The sequence below is a fragment of the Cnephaeus nilssonii genome, assembly GCF_951640355.1.
Source record: "Cnephaeus nilssonii genome assembly, chromosome: 19".
Classification (NCBI taxonomy): domain Eukaryota; kingdom Metazoa; phylum Chordata; class Mammalia; order Chiroptera; family Vespertilionidae; genus Cnephaeus; species Cnephaeus nilssonii.
Genome location: NC_137090.1, coordinates 40,901,702 through 40,917,840, shown reverse-complemented (window position 1 = coordinate 40,917,840; position 16,139 = coordinate 40,901,702). Strand labels below are relative to the sequence as shown.

The 16,139-nt window shown below is 53.0% G+C and overlaps 1 protein-coding gene across 2 annotated transcripts in view; it reads left to right on the top strand.

The window, feature by feature from the left end:
- Window positions 1-16,139, top strand: part of MYH10 (myosin heavy chain 10) — a 139,781-nt gene that overhangs the window by 110,529 nt on the left and 13,113 nt on the right. For both annotated transcript variants that reach the window (XM_079799283.1, XM_079799284.1), the window contains exons 25-33: window positions 1,852-2,023; window positions 3,171-3,383; window positions 6,881-7,025; window positions 8,214-8,420; window positions 10,933-11,037; window positions 12,172-12,324; window positions 13,317-13,565; window positions 13,824-14,036; window positions 15,582-15,794. In XM_079799283.1, the coding sequence (XP_079655409.1) occupies window positions 1,852-2,023; window positions 3,171-3,383; window positions 6,881-7,025; window positions 8,214-8,420; window positions 10,933-11,037; window positions 12,172-12,324; window positions 13,317-13,565; window positions 13,824-14,036; window positions 15,582-15,794 (1,670 nt within the window). The remainder of the gene's footprint in view (window positions 1-1,851; window positions 2,024-3,170; window positions 3,384-6,880; window positions 7,026-8,213; window positions 8,421-10,932; window positions 11,038-12,171; window positions 12,325-13,316; window positions 13,566-13,823; window positions 14,037-15,581; window positions 15,795-16,139) is intronic.

The window sequence follows — 16,139 nt, the reverse complement described above, 5'->3', positions numbered from 1 at the left end:
AGATTTTACTCTAATCGGAACATGAATAGCAGAGTATGCATGGTGATTACTAATAGTGAGCCTTCGGTTTGTGTTCATTAAAACAGATCTAGTCACCACAATTTGTGATAGAGTAGCAATGAATTATTCTTTTTAATTCACTTTTTAATATTAGGTCCCGTGGTGAAATACAGTGCTCTTTGTGGCCATACTTGGGATCTGACTCATGTTTGAGCTGTTCAGGCCTTGGACTTGGTGGGTCTGTTCCAGAAGGTGCACCTGGGACCGCTTCCTGGCAGGGACAGACTGCTGAGGGTGACAGTGTCCCGCTCCAGTGGCAAAAGATATGTCAGGGAATCCTGGGGATTTTTTGCAAAATCAGTTCTGCCTTTCTTCAGAGAGAGAGAGAGAGAGAGAGAGAGAAGGGTGGATGTTGGAAAGAGCATAGAAAACCTTCCCTTCAGCTAGCAGCCGCGGACGTCTCCGCACCAGGGGAAGAGCCTACTCTAGCGCCCAGCATCGTGAAGGGCTGTGGTCCTGCAGGGCGTGGTCACGCTTTCCAATGCATCGCTTTTATAAGGGGGAGAAAGGAGTTTGTTTTTGGTTGTTTTTGGTTGTTTTTTTTTTAAGGAGTTTGTTTGTTTTTAATATTTAGGGCTTTGCGGTCTTTTTTTTTTTTTTTTTTTTTTTTTTGTCTTTTTTTCTTTCTTTTTTTTTTAAGTATAGACCAGAGGTGGGGAACCAGGGTACCATTTTCCTGCCAAGGGCCATTTGGATATTTATAACATCATTCGAGGGCCATACAAAATTATCAACTTACAAATTACCCTGCTATCTTTGGTCAAACATTTAATTAACTCACCCCTAGTGCCTTGGCAGGGCCAGAGCAAATGATTTGGTGGGCCTTACATGGCCCGCGGGCCAGACGTTCCCTACCCCTGGTATAGACAAAAGAAGGGATGCCATAGGACAGTGATGGGCAACCTTTTGAGCTTGGTGTGTCAAACTTCGCCAAAAAACTGAGCATAACTCGGGTAGTGTGTCACTTTGAGGAAAAAAAACATTATTTCGCAAATGTTTCATCCTCAGGAGCAGCAAATGTTTCATCCTCGGCATGCAGCCGCCTCAGCGGCCGCGTGTCATCAGAAATGGCTACGCGTGTCAGTGCTGACACACGTGTCATAGGTTCGCCATCACTGCCGTAGGAAATAGTTTCATGGGCCGTTTTACCAGTGTTGGCCCCCTGCTGGGGAAGTGCACCTACAGCAGAGGTGCCTGCTCACCTGTGTGATGCGCCTGCGACGCTCGGTCTCATCTCCTCAGCATTGGTTCCCACTGGAGAGCACAAAGGCATACAGGTTCTGTTGTTGTGAGAAGGCATCTGAGTGGAACAGATTGATGGCGTTGATTAAGGAATCATTGCCAAATCCAAGAGGGGAGGGCAGAAAAGCTGCAGAACCCTCTGCCCTCTCTCCCTCATGCGTGGCAACGGCTGTCTTGGTTCAACCAGGGATTCCCCTTGAAAGAGTGGGTGACAGGCAGTTGCACACACTGCCGGCCTCAGCTGGGCCCTCTGCAAACCTGGGCACAGCGGTGGGCGCACCATGAGGAGCTTTCTGATCGCTTCGCTCTAACAGTGAAAGGACGTCCTTAGAACCCACCCAGCTTCTTCCTTAAAATACCCTCCTCCCACCAATGACCTGCCTTCAGTTTGATTTAATGGGTTTTGAATGACTCATTGGTACAGTGTTATCAAGGCAAGGACATGCTTTTAAGTAAAACGGCTTCTTTTCGACTTTAATCGGTTTGCATTTGGAGTTTTTCATTTAGTGTGTCCCTCAGTGTGCTGAAGATCTGTGTCTTGCCTTAAAGAACGCTTAAAGAAGGAAGAGAAAACCCGTCAGGAGCTGGAAAAGGCCAAGAGGAAACTGGACGGCGAGACAACTGACCTGCAGGACCAGATCGCTGAGCTGCAGGCCCAGATCGACGAGCTCAAGGTGCAGCTGGCCAAGAAGGAGGAGGAGCTGCAGGGCGCGCTGGCCAGGTCCGCCCCCCAGAGCCTGTGGGGATGTGTGTGGGGCTTTATTTCCATGTCTAGGTGCAGACCCAAACCCTGGGAGGGAACACGTCATTTCTGTGTTGTTGGGTGTGGCATCCGAACCTGAAAACCCAGGAGCACATAATTTATGTCAGGGCAGCAAGAAGACCTCCTAACCCATTCTCAGAATTCACACTGAAACTCACTAGTCTCCTCAGGAAATCCTTGGAAATTCACAGCAGAAAAAATGACTGTGTCACAGCAAATGTTTGGTTTCCATCCACGTCAGTATGTTCGAGAAGTTTAGAGAAATCACTTTTCAGAAATGATACCTACCCCATACACTGGGAGCATAATTTGCTATTCAGTTCTAGACCATTGGAAACCATATGTAGTAAATATATTTATATCTAATACTTTCATTTCTTTATAAAGAATAACTATTTGGCTGCATGGTCATAGGACTTAGAGTTTATAATCAAAATCTGTAACATATTTTTCTGTCCTCTATCACTGTTACTCTCACTTTGGCCAGATTTCTGCCTTTTCATTTACAGAGGGGAGAGCTAGATTCTAAAATTAAAGTTCTCACCACTCACTGTCACGTCTGTCAGCTTCCCCTCCCCCATCACAAACATCCCAACTATGCCCAGTCAGGTATCTGCCACCACCCAGCCACACACCACAAGAAGATGCGATGGGAGAGAGAGCGTAAGGTAGAAGCCTGGAGGTGGCGTGTCTCTGCTGTGTGTTCTAAGAACCTCTTTGAATTTGACGATTCTCTGTAGGATGGTACCAGTTTGATAGACTAGACTGCTGCCTTGAGCCATGTTCTAATTATAACATTTTATAGGGAATTTTTTTATGTTCTAATCATTAAAGTGATTGTCTTATCTCTTAATGGAGATATTTAGCCCTTTGCAAAGGGGGCTGGGCTCGATTCTGATTCTAGCTTTGCCAACCAGCTTTCGGGCCTTCGGGTCATTGCCCGTGTACCTCTGTGCCTGCGGGCAGGCCCTGTGCAGCGCGCCGGCCTTGTGCCACGGCAGAGGCTGTGTAACCGGGTCTCTTGTGGAGAGGTGCTGGGCGGTTCACCGGGAACAGCCCATCCTCGCCCCGGCTGAGTGCGACCCGGGCCTGGCTGTTCTAACAGGGGCGACGATGAAACGCTCCACAAGAACAACGCCCTTAAAGTCGTGCGAGAGCTGCAAGCCCAAATTGCCGAACTTCAAGAAGACTTTGAATCTGAGAAGGCTTCACGGAACAAGGCAGAGAAGCAGAAAAGGGACCTGAGTGAGGAGCTGGAGGCTCTGAAAACCGAGCTGGAGGACACGCTGGACACCACCGCCGCTCAGCAGGAACTTCGGTGAGTGAGGGGCCAGCGCCCCGCTGGGCTCCGCATGAGAGCCGGCTGGCCCTCTTTAGGAGATGGTGTGTGGGGGGGGGGGTTTTAATGTATTTTATTGATTTTTTTACAGAGAGGAAGGGAGAGGGAGAGAGAGTCAGAAACATCGATGAGAGAGAAACATCTATCAGCTGCCTCTTGCACACCCCCCACTGGGGATGTGCCCGCAACCAAGGCACATGCCCTTGACCGGAATCGAACCTGGGACCTTTCAGTCCGCAGGCCGACGCTCTGTCCACTGAGCCAAATGGTCAGGGCTGGTGTGCGTTCTTTATGTTGTATTTTAAGTATCCTCTCTCCGTCCTGGAAGTAATGGCAGGTAGAACAGTAATAAAATAACAGTGGTTAGAAGCAAGCCAGCCCACATGGGTAGGTGGATGGACCGACAGACTGAGGTGCACAGGGAGCCGTGATCAGAAAGCCAGTCAGTGCTGGGTATCTAAGGGAAAGACGGACAGACACACCCACAGCGGCTGGAAGGAGACTGACTTAGACCACGTGGGAGAGAGAGGACCGGAGGGACTGGCCAGGACAGACCCAGAGGAGGAGATACACGGGTGGCGCGCATCTGCTGGGAGAGATGGGAGGGAGGTACGCGTTCAGGACAAGGAACGGAAGGTGAGGACAGGCACTCAGGGCAGAGGCAGAGGCGGGGCTGTCACAGATGAGCCAGCCGCAGGTGCAGGCAGAAGGAAGTGACAAGCACAGGCGAGGGAGCACAGCTGGAGACATTGCACACGGCCACCGCGTGTCAGCCCACAGAGTCACGGAGAGCGGTGGCCACGAGCGGTGAGCTGAGGCAGCCCGTGGAACTCTCATATAAGCCGAGGTGTCGTCTCCCAGATTGCTGTGTTGGCCCCTTCCTGACCATCGGCTTCCCCTCAAGATTCAAGCTGCTGGGTGCAGGGGGCCCAGCCCAGGGATCCCCAGCTCGCCGTGGCTGGCAGATTTGGCGGGCAGCTTGGATTGTGCGCGAGTGCATGTGCGAGCGTGCACACACACGCGCCTGCCAGCTGTCCCAGGGTGGAGTAGCCCATCATGCTGAGAGGAGGCTGTGCGCCAAACAAGGACAAGGGATCGTTGGTGAAGTCGGGTGGTCAGAGAGGCGGGAGGACCTGAGGGTGTGCTGGGGGGAGCCAGTGGTGCCCTTCCCGGAAGATGGAGCCTGCAACGGGCTCACCTGGGTGCCGGGCCCCGGAGAGAACCACGTCCCCGAGTCTGCAGAGCAGGCTTCCTGGGCAGGGACACAGGTCAGACTGCAGGCGACAGGAGAGGGTTCAGTGGTGGAGAAGCGGGGGTGAGCCTAGGAACACGTCAGGGACCTACCACGGATCCCTAAGACGGCAGCGAACGGAGGCTGTGCCCCCAAAGAGGGCCCTGTCTCAGCTGGAGCCCATCTGAGGCTGGAAGCTTCCTGCCCACCTCAGCGCGTAACCCTGTTGTAGGAGCTTTAAGTCCTGGCCTTCTCTAAAATGTCTGCTTTCTTTACATTTGGAAACCACGGAACTAGACTTTGTTGAGCTATTTCTTCTCAGCTAGTCTTTTGAGCACAATAGAAAAAGGCGTTCTGATCATTTCTTCCATTCAACTCTTAAAAAATATTTTTAAGACAGTACAATTGATGCATGCATGTTAATTAAAACCATGGCTGTCCTCAAATATAGATTCTGCTGTGAAGGATTACCGTGGCCTGCAGCTCAGATGTGCTAGTGTTGGTGTGTCCTTCGCTCTGGCTAAGGGCCCCCACGCCCTGCCTCCCCAGCTGTGTATCACATGATTGGCATAAAAGGAACGGGTTCATCAAGTCAGACCCCTCACTGGGCTCCATCTTCATTGGCATTTTAGCTCTTTAGACTTAGGATGAAGACCGGGGGGGACAGGCCAGACCAATGCATATTCACCGCCAGGCACCGTGGCTGCGCGAGGCTGGACCACAAGGAGTCTGCGGATTCCGTTTGTCTGGCTTCCTGCCACCCCAGAGCTGGCAGCTGCCCGGGCCCCTTCTCTCTTGGCACAGCTGACCTCCGCCCTCTAGATCCCACCACTGCTCCAGTAAAGACAGGACAGCGTGCAAGTCACTGTTCTAACTGGCTCCTGGTTTAGTGTGGAGAGTGAAATGGTTTTAATATAGAGCAAGGTTGCCAGAGCTGTGCTTCAGGGTGATTGTAAGTTACAGCTGTTTAAATTCTTGTGTTAATATGGCACTTAGCTGAGTGGTTTCAGTCGTTGACAAGCCATATGCTTAAAGACGGTGTTCAGATCGACCCACTTAAAGAGTGACTTGGGCCCTAGTCGGCCCAGTGGACAGAGCATTGGCCCGCGGACTGAAGGGTCCTGGATACACTTCTGGTCAAGGGCACGTACCTTGGTTGCAGGCTCGATTCCCGGTCCTGGTCAGGGCATGTGTGGGAGGTCACCAACTGATGTTTCTCTCTCACATCAATGTTTCTCTCTCTGTCTCTCCCCCTCCCTCCCATTTTCTCTAAAAAAGTCAATGGAAAAATATCGTCAGGTGAGGATTAACAAAACAAAAAAAGAGTGACTTGGGGTGAAGGCTTTTCTAGTTAGTGAAATAACATTGGTTTTTCACGTTACCCAAATGTAACAAATTACAAAAAAGTCAGAAAGCCAAGTAAAAGCATTTGACACTAAAGTGATCTTCAGACGGTAAGTGCAGGTTGGATAAAGCCTCCGGGCACCTCAGGGCATTCCAGGTCTGTGGTCTGGGGCCTGCTGTGCCTCATCTCAGCTTCCAGAGACCCTGACTTCCTGTCCCGCCTCCGCGTGGCCACTGCCGGGCAGCCCGGGGGGGGGGGGGGGGGGGACGTTAGTGCCTGCAGCTGTGCCCACGCCTGTCAGAGAGGCTCCTGCTGCTTTCAGGTGCAGCGTCCAGACTGATTTGACCTCCAACCGCCTGAGCTTTCGAAAGCCTCTTGGGACGCCCCCTTCCAGTCACTGCAGTGGCAGGCGCTGCCAGAGCAGTTTGGAGCCCTCAGGGACGCCCACTGGGTCTCCAGCGTAGGTCAGCTGTGGAGGGGGAGCAGGCTGCTTCCGGAAGGTTCCCCGCACCACAGTGAGGGGCGCACCAGCCTATTGGAAAATAGCACCACGAGTAATTACCAAAGTAATTGTTGTAGCATTTTTTGTAAAGCATCACTTTTTTTTTACCATTTTCTTGATTTTTTAAAAATATGTTTGTATTGATTTCAGAGAGGAAGGGAGAGGGAGAGAGAAAGAAACATCAATGATGAGAGTCATTGATTAGCTGCCTCCTGCACACCCCCTACTGGGCATCAAGCCCACAACCTGGGCATGTGCCCCGACCGAGAATAGAACCATTAACTCCTGGTTCGTGAGTTGGTGCTCAACCACTGAGCCCCACAGGACATAACAAATTAATGTTTAATTTAATTAGTCGGCTAATTCTGAGCTGCTTTCTCTAAAATACGTTTCTCTAGTACAAAACGTGAGCAAGAAGTGGCAGAGCTGAAGAAGGCTCTTGAGGAGGAAACTAAGAACCACGAAGCTCAGATCCAGGACATGAGGCAGAGACACGCGTCGGCCCTGGAGGAGCTGTCGGAGCAGCTGGAGCAGGCCAAGCGGGTGAGGGAGCCCTGCCCCTGGAGAGCCGGGCCAGCCAGACCCCCTCCTCCCCACCCTCGCCCCCGGAGTGTCCGTTCCCAGCCCCTGCGGGGCGCTGTGGCGGCTGCTTTCTGAGGGCACCCTGCTTTCCTCCAAAGAGCAGTGGGCCCAGCCGCCATCTCCAAGCACATTTCCTCCCAGGGCCGCCTCACTCACCGTCCTCCTCCGTCTCAGCTCAAGCACCCGGGCAGTTTGAGGTCCTCCTCCCACTCAGGTGCTGCCAGCGGGTCACCATCTGTCCCCCACGCCCCCACGCCCCCGCCTCTGACCTCAAGCCGCCGCACACATTGCTGCCACTCATTTCATTGTTCCCTCTTGGTTCCATCTGATGAAGCTGATTTCATTTTCCCTCTGACTCAGCCACCCTGGGCAGCGTTTCCCAGGCCTCATCGTTCTTTCCTCCGCGCTCTGTGCCTTTGCTCCGACTTCCCAGCGTTCTCGCCTCTCGCCCACCCACCACCTTCCAGTTTACACAGTGACGACAGGAGCAGTTACTGACATTCACGTTAGCTTGTGTCCGTCGCTGCCAAGTGCTGTCACGGTGTGCGTCAGTCACGTGCACTGCCTTCTTGAACCTTTATTACAACCCTGTAGGTTAGTCTCTGTCGTTCTCATTCAAAGACGAGGAAACGGAGGCCCAGTCTTATTAGAAAGTTAAGCCAGGATCACACAGCTAGTAAGGGGGAAGGCAGATGGAGCCAGGCAGGAAGGCCACAGAGCCCCATGTCACCCCCAACTCGATGGCTTTGAAAGCCTGTCCCATGTGCCCTGTCGTCCATGGACACCCAGCCTACTATGGCCACCTTGCACCATACACACTGCTCACTCGTTTGCCAACCACCTGAGACTCACAGAGCTCGCTGCAAACAAGGACGTGAATGAACCGTTACTCTTTGGACAGGTGTCGCCCCCAGCCTGCACTGACAAGGATAAACTACACAGTGCAGTGAGCCCCTGAATGTCTGCACCCACTACCCCAAGCAGTGTGCACACGTGTGTTCCTTCTACAGCAATCTTCACACCACACAGCACATGTTTTCCTTCATCAATTCAGCGCTGATTCAGGCTCACCCTGTCAGGCACAATCCGACTACAAGCAAGCGGTTCCTCCTGGCGTGTAATAAAGGTACTGTTTCCCTCCCCCCTTAGTTCAAAGCAAACCTGGAGAAGAACAAGCAGGGCCTGGAGACAGACAACAAGGAGCTGGCGTGTGAGGTGAAGGTGCTGCAGCAGGTCAAGGCCGAGTCTGAGCACAAGAGGAAGAAACTGGATGCCCAGGTCCAGGAGCTCCACGCCAAGGTGTCTGAGGGGGACCGGCTCCGCGTGGAACTGGCCGAGAAAGCTAATAAACTGCAGGTGAGCCCAGGCGACCACCCGCCCACGCCCCACCGTGGCACAGCTCCCCCTGCACCCCGAGGCCCTGACAGACCACAGCTGATGTGCTGTTCAGTGCCTGGCGTCGCCTCGCACCTAAACGTGCCAGCTTGGGGCCCTGGTGTGCGTTTCTGTGGTTGAGTTAAACTGTACTTAGGAACGAGACAGCATGAATTGGCCCGAGCCTAGTGAATTCACAGTGAACCATAGACATGGTTCTTTCACTGGTTTTAAGAACACCTTCAACCTCTCCATCAGTCTAGTCCAGTGGTCGGCAAACTCGTTAGTCAACAGAGCCAAATATCAACAGTACAACGATTGACATTTCTTTTGAGAGCCAAATTTTTTAAACTTACACTTCTTCTAACGCCACTTCTTCAAAATAGACTCGCCCAGGCCGTGGTATTTTGTGGAAGAGCCACACTCAAGGGGCCAAAGAGCCGCATGTGGCTCACGAGCCGCAGTTTGCCGACCACGGGTCTAGTCAATAAGAGAGCAGGAACAATGGGCAAAAAAAATTGTACCTGGTCTTGGGGAAGGTTTGTGAAACGGGAGTTTTTACACTGTGGTTGAGTGTAAGTTAACACAGCCTTCTCTAGAGGACAGTGTGGCAGGTTTGGTGCCACGAGCCTTGAGAATATGAATACCTGCCCAGTGAGTTCACGGCTGGCGGTTTGTCCTGGGGAAATAATTAAGGATGTGCACGCAGATCCCAGTCAGAATGTCCACTACAGACGTGTGCATAGGAGAATGTAACTGGAAATAACTTTAATGTGCAAATAGTAAAAACAGTTCAGTAGTGTCTGTTGGTGCAAAGGATGTGATTATGTGCTGCACTGCAATCAGCGTGTGGCGTGGAGACCCGGGGCCCGGCGTGCGGTCCAACAGCGGTGACTGACCACGGCGAAAGGGCACGGGAAGGAAAGGGACAGGTCCCTGCGAGGCCCTGGGAGAGCAGCGCGGGCGCGGGCTGGCCCCTCGGCTGCGGGCGCCCACAGCGGGTGTTGCAGGGGAGCCCAGAGGGGCGCCCGGGTGGTGATTAGGGGCAGGGCACGGGCGCCCTCTGCCTGGCACACACCAAAATGCCGATCCAGAGGAAAGCAGGTGTTCGGCATAAACCGGTGTTCACACGAATGTGTTAAGTGGGAGGCCCCGGCCCGCCTCACGACTCTGATCACTGTGCTCCTGCCCTGGTTGAGGCACAGCCAGCCGTTGGTCAGGAGAACGCAGGAGCCTCCCAAAATCTACGTTCCCTGACGCCAGCCAAGGGCCGCCCTCGCCAGCGCCCTTCTGGAGCGGAGTCGTGTGTGATGCTCAGGTGCTCACAGATCCACGGCTTTCCTCAAAGAGAAGTCAGAAACCGCCTGTGTGGTGGGGAGGCGAGGCGAGGGGCGCTCCCGACACCAGTGCTGCGCCCTCCGGTCATGGCTCCCATCACCCTGGGCGGGTCCGGGCCATGAGCAATGTGAGGCTCAGGGGAGCGAGCTGCCGGCCCGCCTCGGTGGCCTCCCTCGCGGGTCACGGGCGGGCGGTGTGCCGACCAGAGCCCTTCCCCACACTGTTGCCAAGACTGATGGCGTGTGGCTCTGAAGGACGTGCTAAGATGAGCAAAAATGGAAATGTCATTCGCTGAGAACTTGTCTAACTTGTCCCTCTGCTCGTCTGACTGGAGGACCAGCTGGAACACAGGAGCCCTACCGTCCCTTCCAAACCCCTCTTCCTCCTTGTACACCTCGGACCTGGGAAAGGTCTTACACCGGGGACTTAGCATGGGGCGGGGGTAGAGCTAGCATTCATTGAGGGTGAAAAACATTTTTTTAACCACATTATTCATAAAATTTGACCATAAGAGGTAACTAAGTATTCATGATAAATATATAATGCCAGTTTTTAAATGTATTAAGGTATGGTTCCATACAATATTATATTTGTTTCTACATAATACCTTATGATGTTATGGCCACACTAAGTCTGGTAGCATCTGTCACTGTGCAGTTTTCACAACCTTATGGACTAGATTCACTGAGTGAATACCAGATGTTTTAAAGCTTAAAGAGAACTGCTAGAATCTAAACTTTGAATCTCTATGATAAAACTTCCAAGTTCTGTAAGAATAGTAATTATACCGACCCCACATGGTTACTGCTTCTCAGTGTGAGAGGATGGAGTAGCCGCCTGCTGCCCTCGGGGCCTCCTCACAGGCCGCAGCCCGGGGCGGCCCGGTGTGACTGCCTGTTCACTATAAACCAGGCAGTAGAGAGCCCCATGTGTGCGCCCTGCAGTTCCAAGCCCCCGGTCCTCTCTGTGGGTAGAGACGACGTCCTTGTCTGTGGCGGCTGGGACAGTGCCTGCCCCGGGGGCTCTGTTGGGAGGTGACAGGCTCTCGGTGAGGAGTCCTCCCCCAATGCTGCTTTTATGCTCGTGTGAGAGGGGTGGTTCTGGGCCCTTGATCTGCTCACTGGCGGGCTGGATGTAACTGTGCTCCTCCTTGCAGAATGAACTGGACAACGTCTCCTCTCTCCTGGAAGAAGCGGAGAAGAAGGGCATTAAATTTTCTAAGGATGCAGCCAGTCTTGAGTCTCAGCTGCAGGATACACAGGTATGCTAGGGGGAGTGAGGGGCCTTTAACAACGCTACCATTTCCAGAATCGATACGTGAATTGCCTTCCGGGTTTCTGGTGACTTCTATCTGGAGCCCCTTGCACTGTAACAGCCGTGACATTCGGGCGATCCCTGAAGCTCAGGCTCAGTGCGGAGCCCTGGTTCTGTCCCACAGGCACGTGGGCCAGGGGCGGCTGCCTGGGGTGTGGCTCACCCCGCGTGGTCCTATTGCACACACGTGTGTCGCTGGCCATTTCAATAAGGTGGTTTTGTTCTAGTTGAAATTTCAATACGCTGACCTAGGAGAAATAGTCCATTTTGTAAAAGGGTAGCTTGAAGCTTGCTTATCGTACTTTTATAAGACTTGTGTTAAATTACTTGTTGAGATGGAAGTTAGGTTAATGACTATGATAATATGAAAATAATGTAGCAACTTTCTTGGAGTTTTACATCTTATTTTTGAAAAATGTTCAGACTTTAGATGGTGCATATTTGCCAGGTTCTGGGCTAGGTGCTGGGGATACAGGTTAAAGATCTCGGACAAACGGTGGAATCAGTAGGGAGCGGGGCAGGGTCACTGTACTTGGGCCTACGCTGTGCCGAGGCCCCGCCTGGCTGGTGAAGGAGACAGGGCCAGCGCACAGAAGCTGTCTGTGCCTCTGACCGTTGTAAGTGTGAGCGTCATGGGAAAGACGTGTGCATTACATTTTAGAAAAATTACTCTGGCAGGAAGTATAAAGGAGAAGCAATTGAAGGGTTGCCCAGTACTGGAGGTAATCCTCGTGAGAAATGCCAGTGCCTGGGCGGGGCGGGGTGAGGACAGGAAGGGGGTCTAGGAGTGAAGCGGTGCCAGAAGGGGAGGAGTCTTGGCCACGTGCAGGTTCCTGGCTGGCCTGGGCGCCAGGTGGACAGAGGATGCTGCCATTCCTCCTGAATGAGTGCGAAGCAGTATTTGTGTTAAGAGCTTTTATAACGTGATCACGTATGTTTTTAAATCTTATCTGTTTGTTAATATCACTGGGTATTTCTCATACTCTGAGGCTCTCTGTTCTTTATGACATGCATTTTTCATGAGGTATTTTGTGAAGGTGATTAAGGTAACTTAAGTATTGACCTTTTATAAAATAAACAGGAGCTTCTTCAAGAAGAAACACGCCAGAAGCTGAACCTGAGCAGCCGGATCCGGCAGCTGGAGGAGGAGAAGAACAGCCTGCAGGAGCAGCAGGAGGAGGAGGAGGAGGCCAGGAAGAACCTGGAGAAACAAGTGCTGGCCCTGCAGTCCCAGGTGTGTCCTCGGGACGCGGAGGCGCCTGCAGGTGTGGGTTAGCAGCTGTGTCCCCGCCGTGCTGGGCTGCTTCCGCTCACTGTGGGGCCGTTAATCAGGTGGCACTAAATAAAGCCCATTAAGTGGTTTTTCTTTGACCCAGCCAAATGCTGATGCTATGCTGGCTCTGATATTGGAAGCATTTGAATTAAAAACACAGGCCCTGGCCAGTGTGGCTCAGTTGTTTGGGCATCGTCCGTGCCCCAACGGGTTGCTGGTTCGATTCCTGGTCAGGGCACACCCAGGTTGCAGGAGTGACCCCCCAGTGGGGGGCGTGCAGGAGGCGGCCGATGGATATTCCGCTACCACATCGATGTTTCTCCCCACCCCCACTTCCTCCCTCTCTGAAAATCAAAAAATATCTAATAAAGAGGGAATATGCTAATTGACCATTACACCATCACAAAGATGGCAGCACCCACAGCCAATAAGGAGGGAACATGCTAATTGACTGTCACGCCCTCAAAGATGGTGCTGCCCACAGCCAAAAGATGGCGCCCAGTCCCCTCAGCCCTGCTAGGGCGGCAGGCACATGGCACAGCTGGGCCCGCCCCCAGGCAGTGGTAGCAGCAGAGGTGTGATGGGGGCGTCGCCTTCCCCTGATCACCGGGTCGCCTCCCACCCCTGAGGGCTCCCAGACTGTGAGAGGGGGCAGGTCAGCTGAGGGACCCCCTCTCCAGTGCATGAATTTTTATGCACTGGGCCTCTAGTTTAAAAATAAAATAAAGACACAGGACTGTGTCAACTATGTAAGGTTTTAATCCAATCATCATTTTCTAGATTATTAGCTAAGAAATTAAGTTACAGTCTGAGATTACTTTGCTCACAAATCAAATAGCATTAATTTATTATTTCTTCCCATAAAATAGTGAAAAGTTTTTTCTTTTTTCCTCAAATGTGAAAATCAATTGACTTCTTTAATATTGACCTTTTTTTCTTGACCTAAAACCTAGTTGACTGATACAAAGAAGAAAGTAGATGATGACTTGGGGACAATTGAAAGTTTGGAAGAAGCCAAAAAGAAGCTTCTGAAAGACGTGGAGGCGCTGAGCCAGCGCCTGGAGGAAAAGGCCTTGGCCTACGACAAGCTGGAGAAGACCAAGAACCGCCTGCAGCAGGAGCTGGACGACCTGATGGTGGACCTGGACCACCAGCGCCAGATCGTCTCCAACTTGGAGAAGAAGCAGAAGAAGTTTGACCAGGTGGGCTCTTGCTCTGCGTCCCTGACTCCCGGCTCCAGGGCCAGTGCCTCCGGGCAGAGCTCCCGGTTCTGTTTAGTTTAAGATAATGTTTTCATATTGAAAAGCAGTTACACTTACAGCAAATTGGACAAAGCAGCAAAGGGGAAAGAGAGCACCATCACCTCGCAGCAGTGTTCCCAGCAATAAGTCGGACATGCTGGGTGCGTCCGCCTTGCTTTTGAACTTGTTTTTAACCTTTCCCGATGCCATTCCGTGTAGTTGCTGGCAGAAGAGAAGAACATCTCTGCTCGCTACGCGGAGGAGCGGGACCGCGCTGAAGCGGAGGCCAGAGAGAAAGAAACCAAAGCCCTGTCCCTGGCCCGCGCCCTCGAGGAGGCCCTGGAGGCCAAGGAGGAGTTCGAGCGGCAGAACAAGCAGCTCCGGGCAGACATGGAAGACCTGATGAGCTCCAAGGACGACGTGGGCAAGAATGTGAGTGTCCCGGGGGCAGGCAGCTCCTTGGAGGGCTGGGGGACCTGGCCCAGCAGCGCGGTCGCCGAGGCGTGTTCTGGCCCAGGGGTAAACACAGGGTTAGCGTCTTCTGGAATAAAGGGCCAGGTTTCCTGCCCTCTGTTCCTGGTGTGGGTTCTTGTCGCAGCACCTGCGGGTGGTGAAGACTTTTTATTCTTGTCGCTTTCACGGGCCCTCCCGCCCTGACGTGCATTCTGGCTCATGGAGGGGCTCATGGTTCCTGAGTCAACAGGCAGTCACCAAGCACGAGGGCCGCTCGGAGGGAGGCAGGTGGGGTGTCTCCCACGGAGCGGGGTCTGCAGAGGAGCGGCGTGGCCTTCCCAGTGAGCCCCGTTGTTTCTCTGGGGACTCAGCTGCCCTGGGGACTTGCTCCCAGTCTGTGAACTCCGTGGACTGTTTCTCCTTCCACCCCCACCTCTCCCACGGGAGCCGCCTGGACTGTACCCCCTCACGCCCCCTAGTGTACAGTGTGAGGGCAGCGCAGGGAGCCCGGCCCCGGAATCAGAAACAGGCTCAGCACGTGGCTTTCCCACCAGCGTCCGGCTGCCCAGCAGAAGCCATAAGCTCTCTCAGCCTCAGTTTCCTCACCTGTCAAATGGACATTACATTTGCCCGGTTGAGGGAAGCCACTGCAGGTGTGCTTCGAAAAGCATGGTCCTCTTTAGTCTCCTTTTCATGGGATAGAAAAGGAGGGCTTTATATGGGCTCCCGGCCACAGCGGACGCGAGGGGAGACTGCCCACCTTTCTCCCAGGTCTCCCACAGCCTGTGGACAAGGAAAGGCCCCGGAGTAGGAATGGCTGTGGTCACAGAGCGAGGCCTGGAGAGCGAGCTCCACAGTGATTCCCTGTTCTTGCTCCGCATTCGCTTTCTCTAGAATAATGGACGGTCACACATTTATCCCCAAACATTTCTGTTGAGCCTGTGAAGGGCCAGACTCTGCTGAGACCAAGGCCCTCACGGTGTGGTCTTCTCACCTGCCCCCGAGAACAGCATAGCACGAACCCCACAGGGGGCAGCAGCACCTGCGCTTGCGTGTCTGAGGGGGCATCTCCGTCAGGGCGGCCTCTAACTGCCCTGCCTCAGGCCTCACACCCCCTCATATCCAACAGTTCCCACGGGTGCGTTTTCAGTGCAAACGGTCCTCCCCAGCAGGATGTGCTGAGGGGCCTGTACAGACGCGGGCAAAGGCAGGCAGCGGGCAGGTGTCTCTGGCGCCGCGCTCTCCGCATTGTTCTTTGGCTTTAAAGACCTCTCAGCCTCCAGGTCATCCGAGAATACAGTGCTGATTACCGAGCACATGTGAACAAAGGCGTCCGTTCTGTCGTTTAAATGGCAGACTGGACTGAGGACTGGCAGCAGCCAGAGGGACAGGGAGGGATCGAGGGTGCCAGGAAGCTGGCCCGGTGCCTGCCGTGTCCAACGCGCTGCGGGGGCCTGTAAGCAGGAAGGCACTGGCCGTGCTGTGCCCCTGCTGGGGGTCAGCTCGATGCTTCCTGTGGTTTAGGTTCATGAACTTGAAAAGTCCAAGCGGGCCCTGGAGCAGCAGGTGGAGGAAATGAGGACCCAGCTGGAAGAGCTGGAGGACGAGCTCCAGGCAACAGAGGATGCCAAGCTGCGCCTGGAGGTCAACATGCAGGCCATGAAGGCCCAGTTCGAGAGAGACTTGCAAACCAGAGATGAGCAGAATGAAGAGAAAAAGCGGCTGCTGATTAAGCAGGTAGGTGGGGGCGTGTGGCCATTCTCAAGCCCCACTTGTTCACGTTAGAACACGTTAACTGGAGTCAAATCATCTGGTCACTCGATATGTTTATTCTTTACAATTTAATGTAATTAAATTCTTATTCTCAGGCAGTATCGTTTGCTGCTTACAAGCCATAATCATCGATAGAAAAGCCCTCAGTGAAACCTCCAGGGAATATGTAGTTAATTCATGTTCTGTGGGTCCTAAAAGTACGGCTGGAAAGAATCTAAACACATTGACAGGTGGTTCAGCATATTTCTTAAGTTCCAATCACGTGTCCTCATTAAACCACTCTCTAAAGGAGAAGAAACAGATACATTT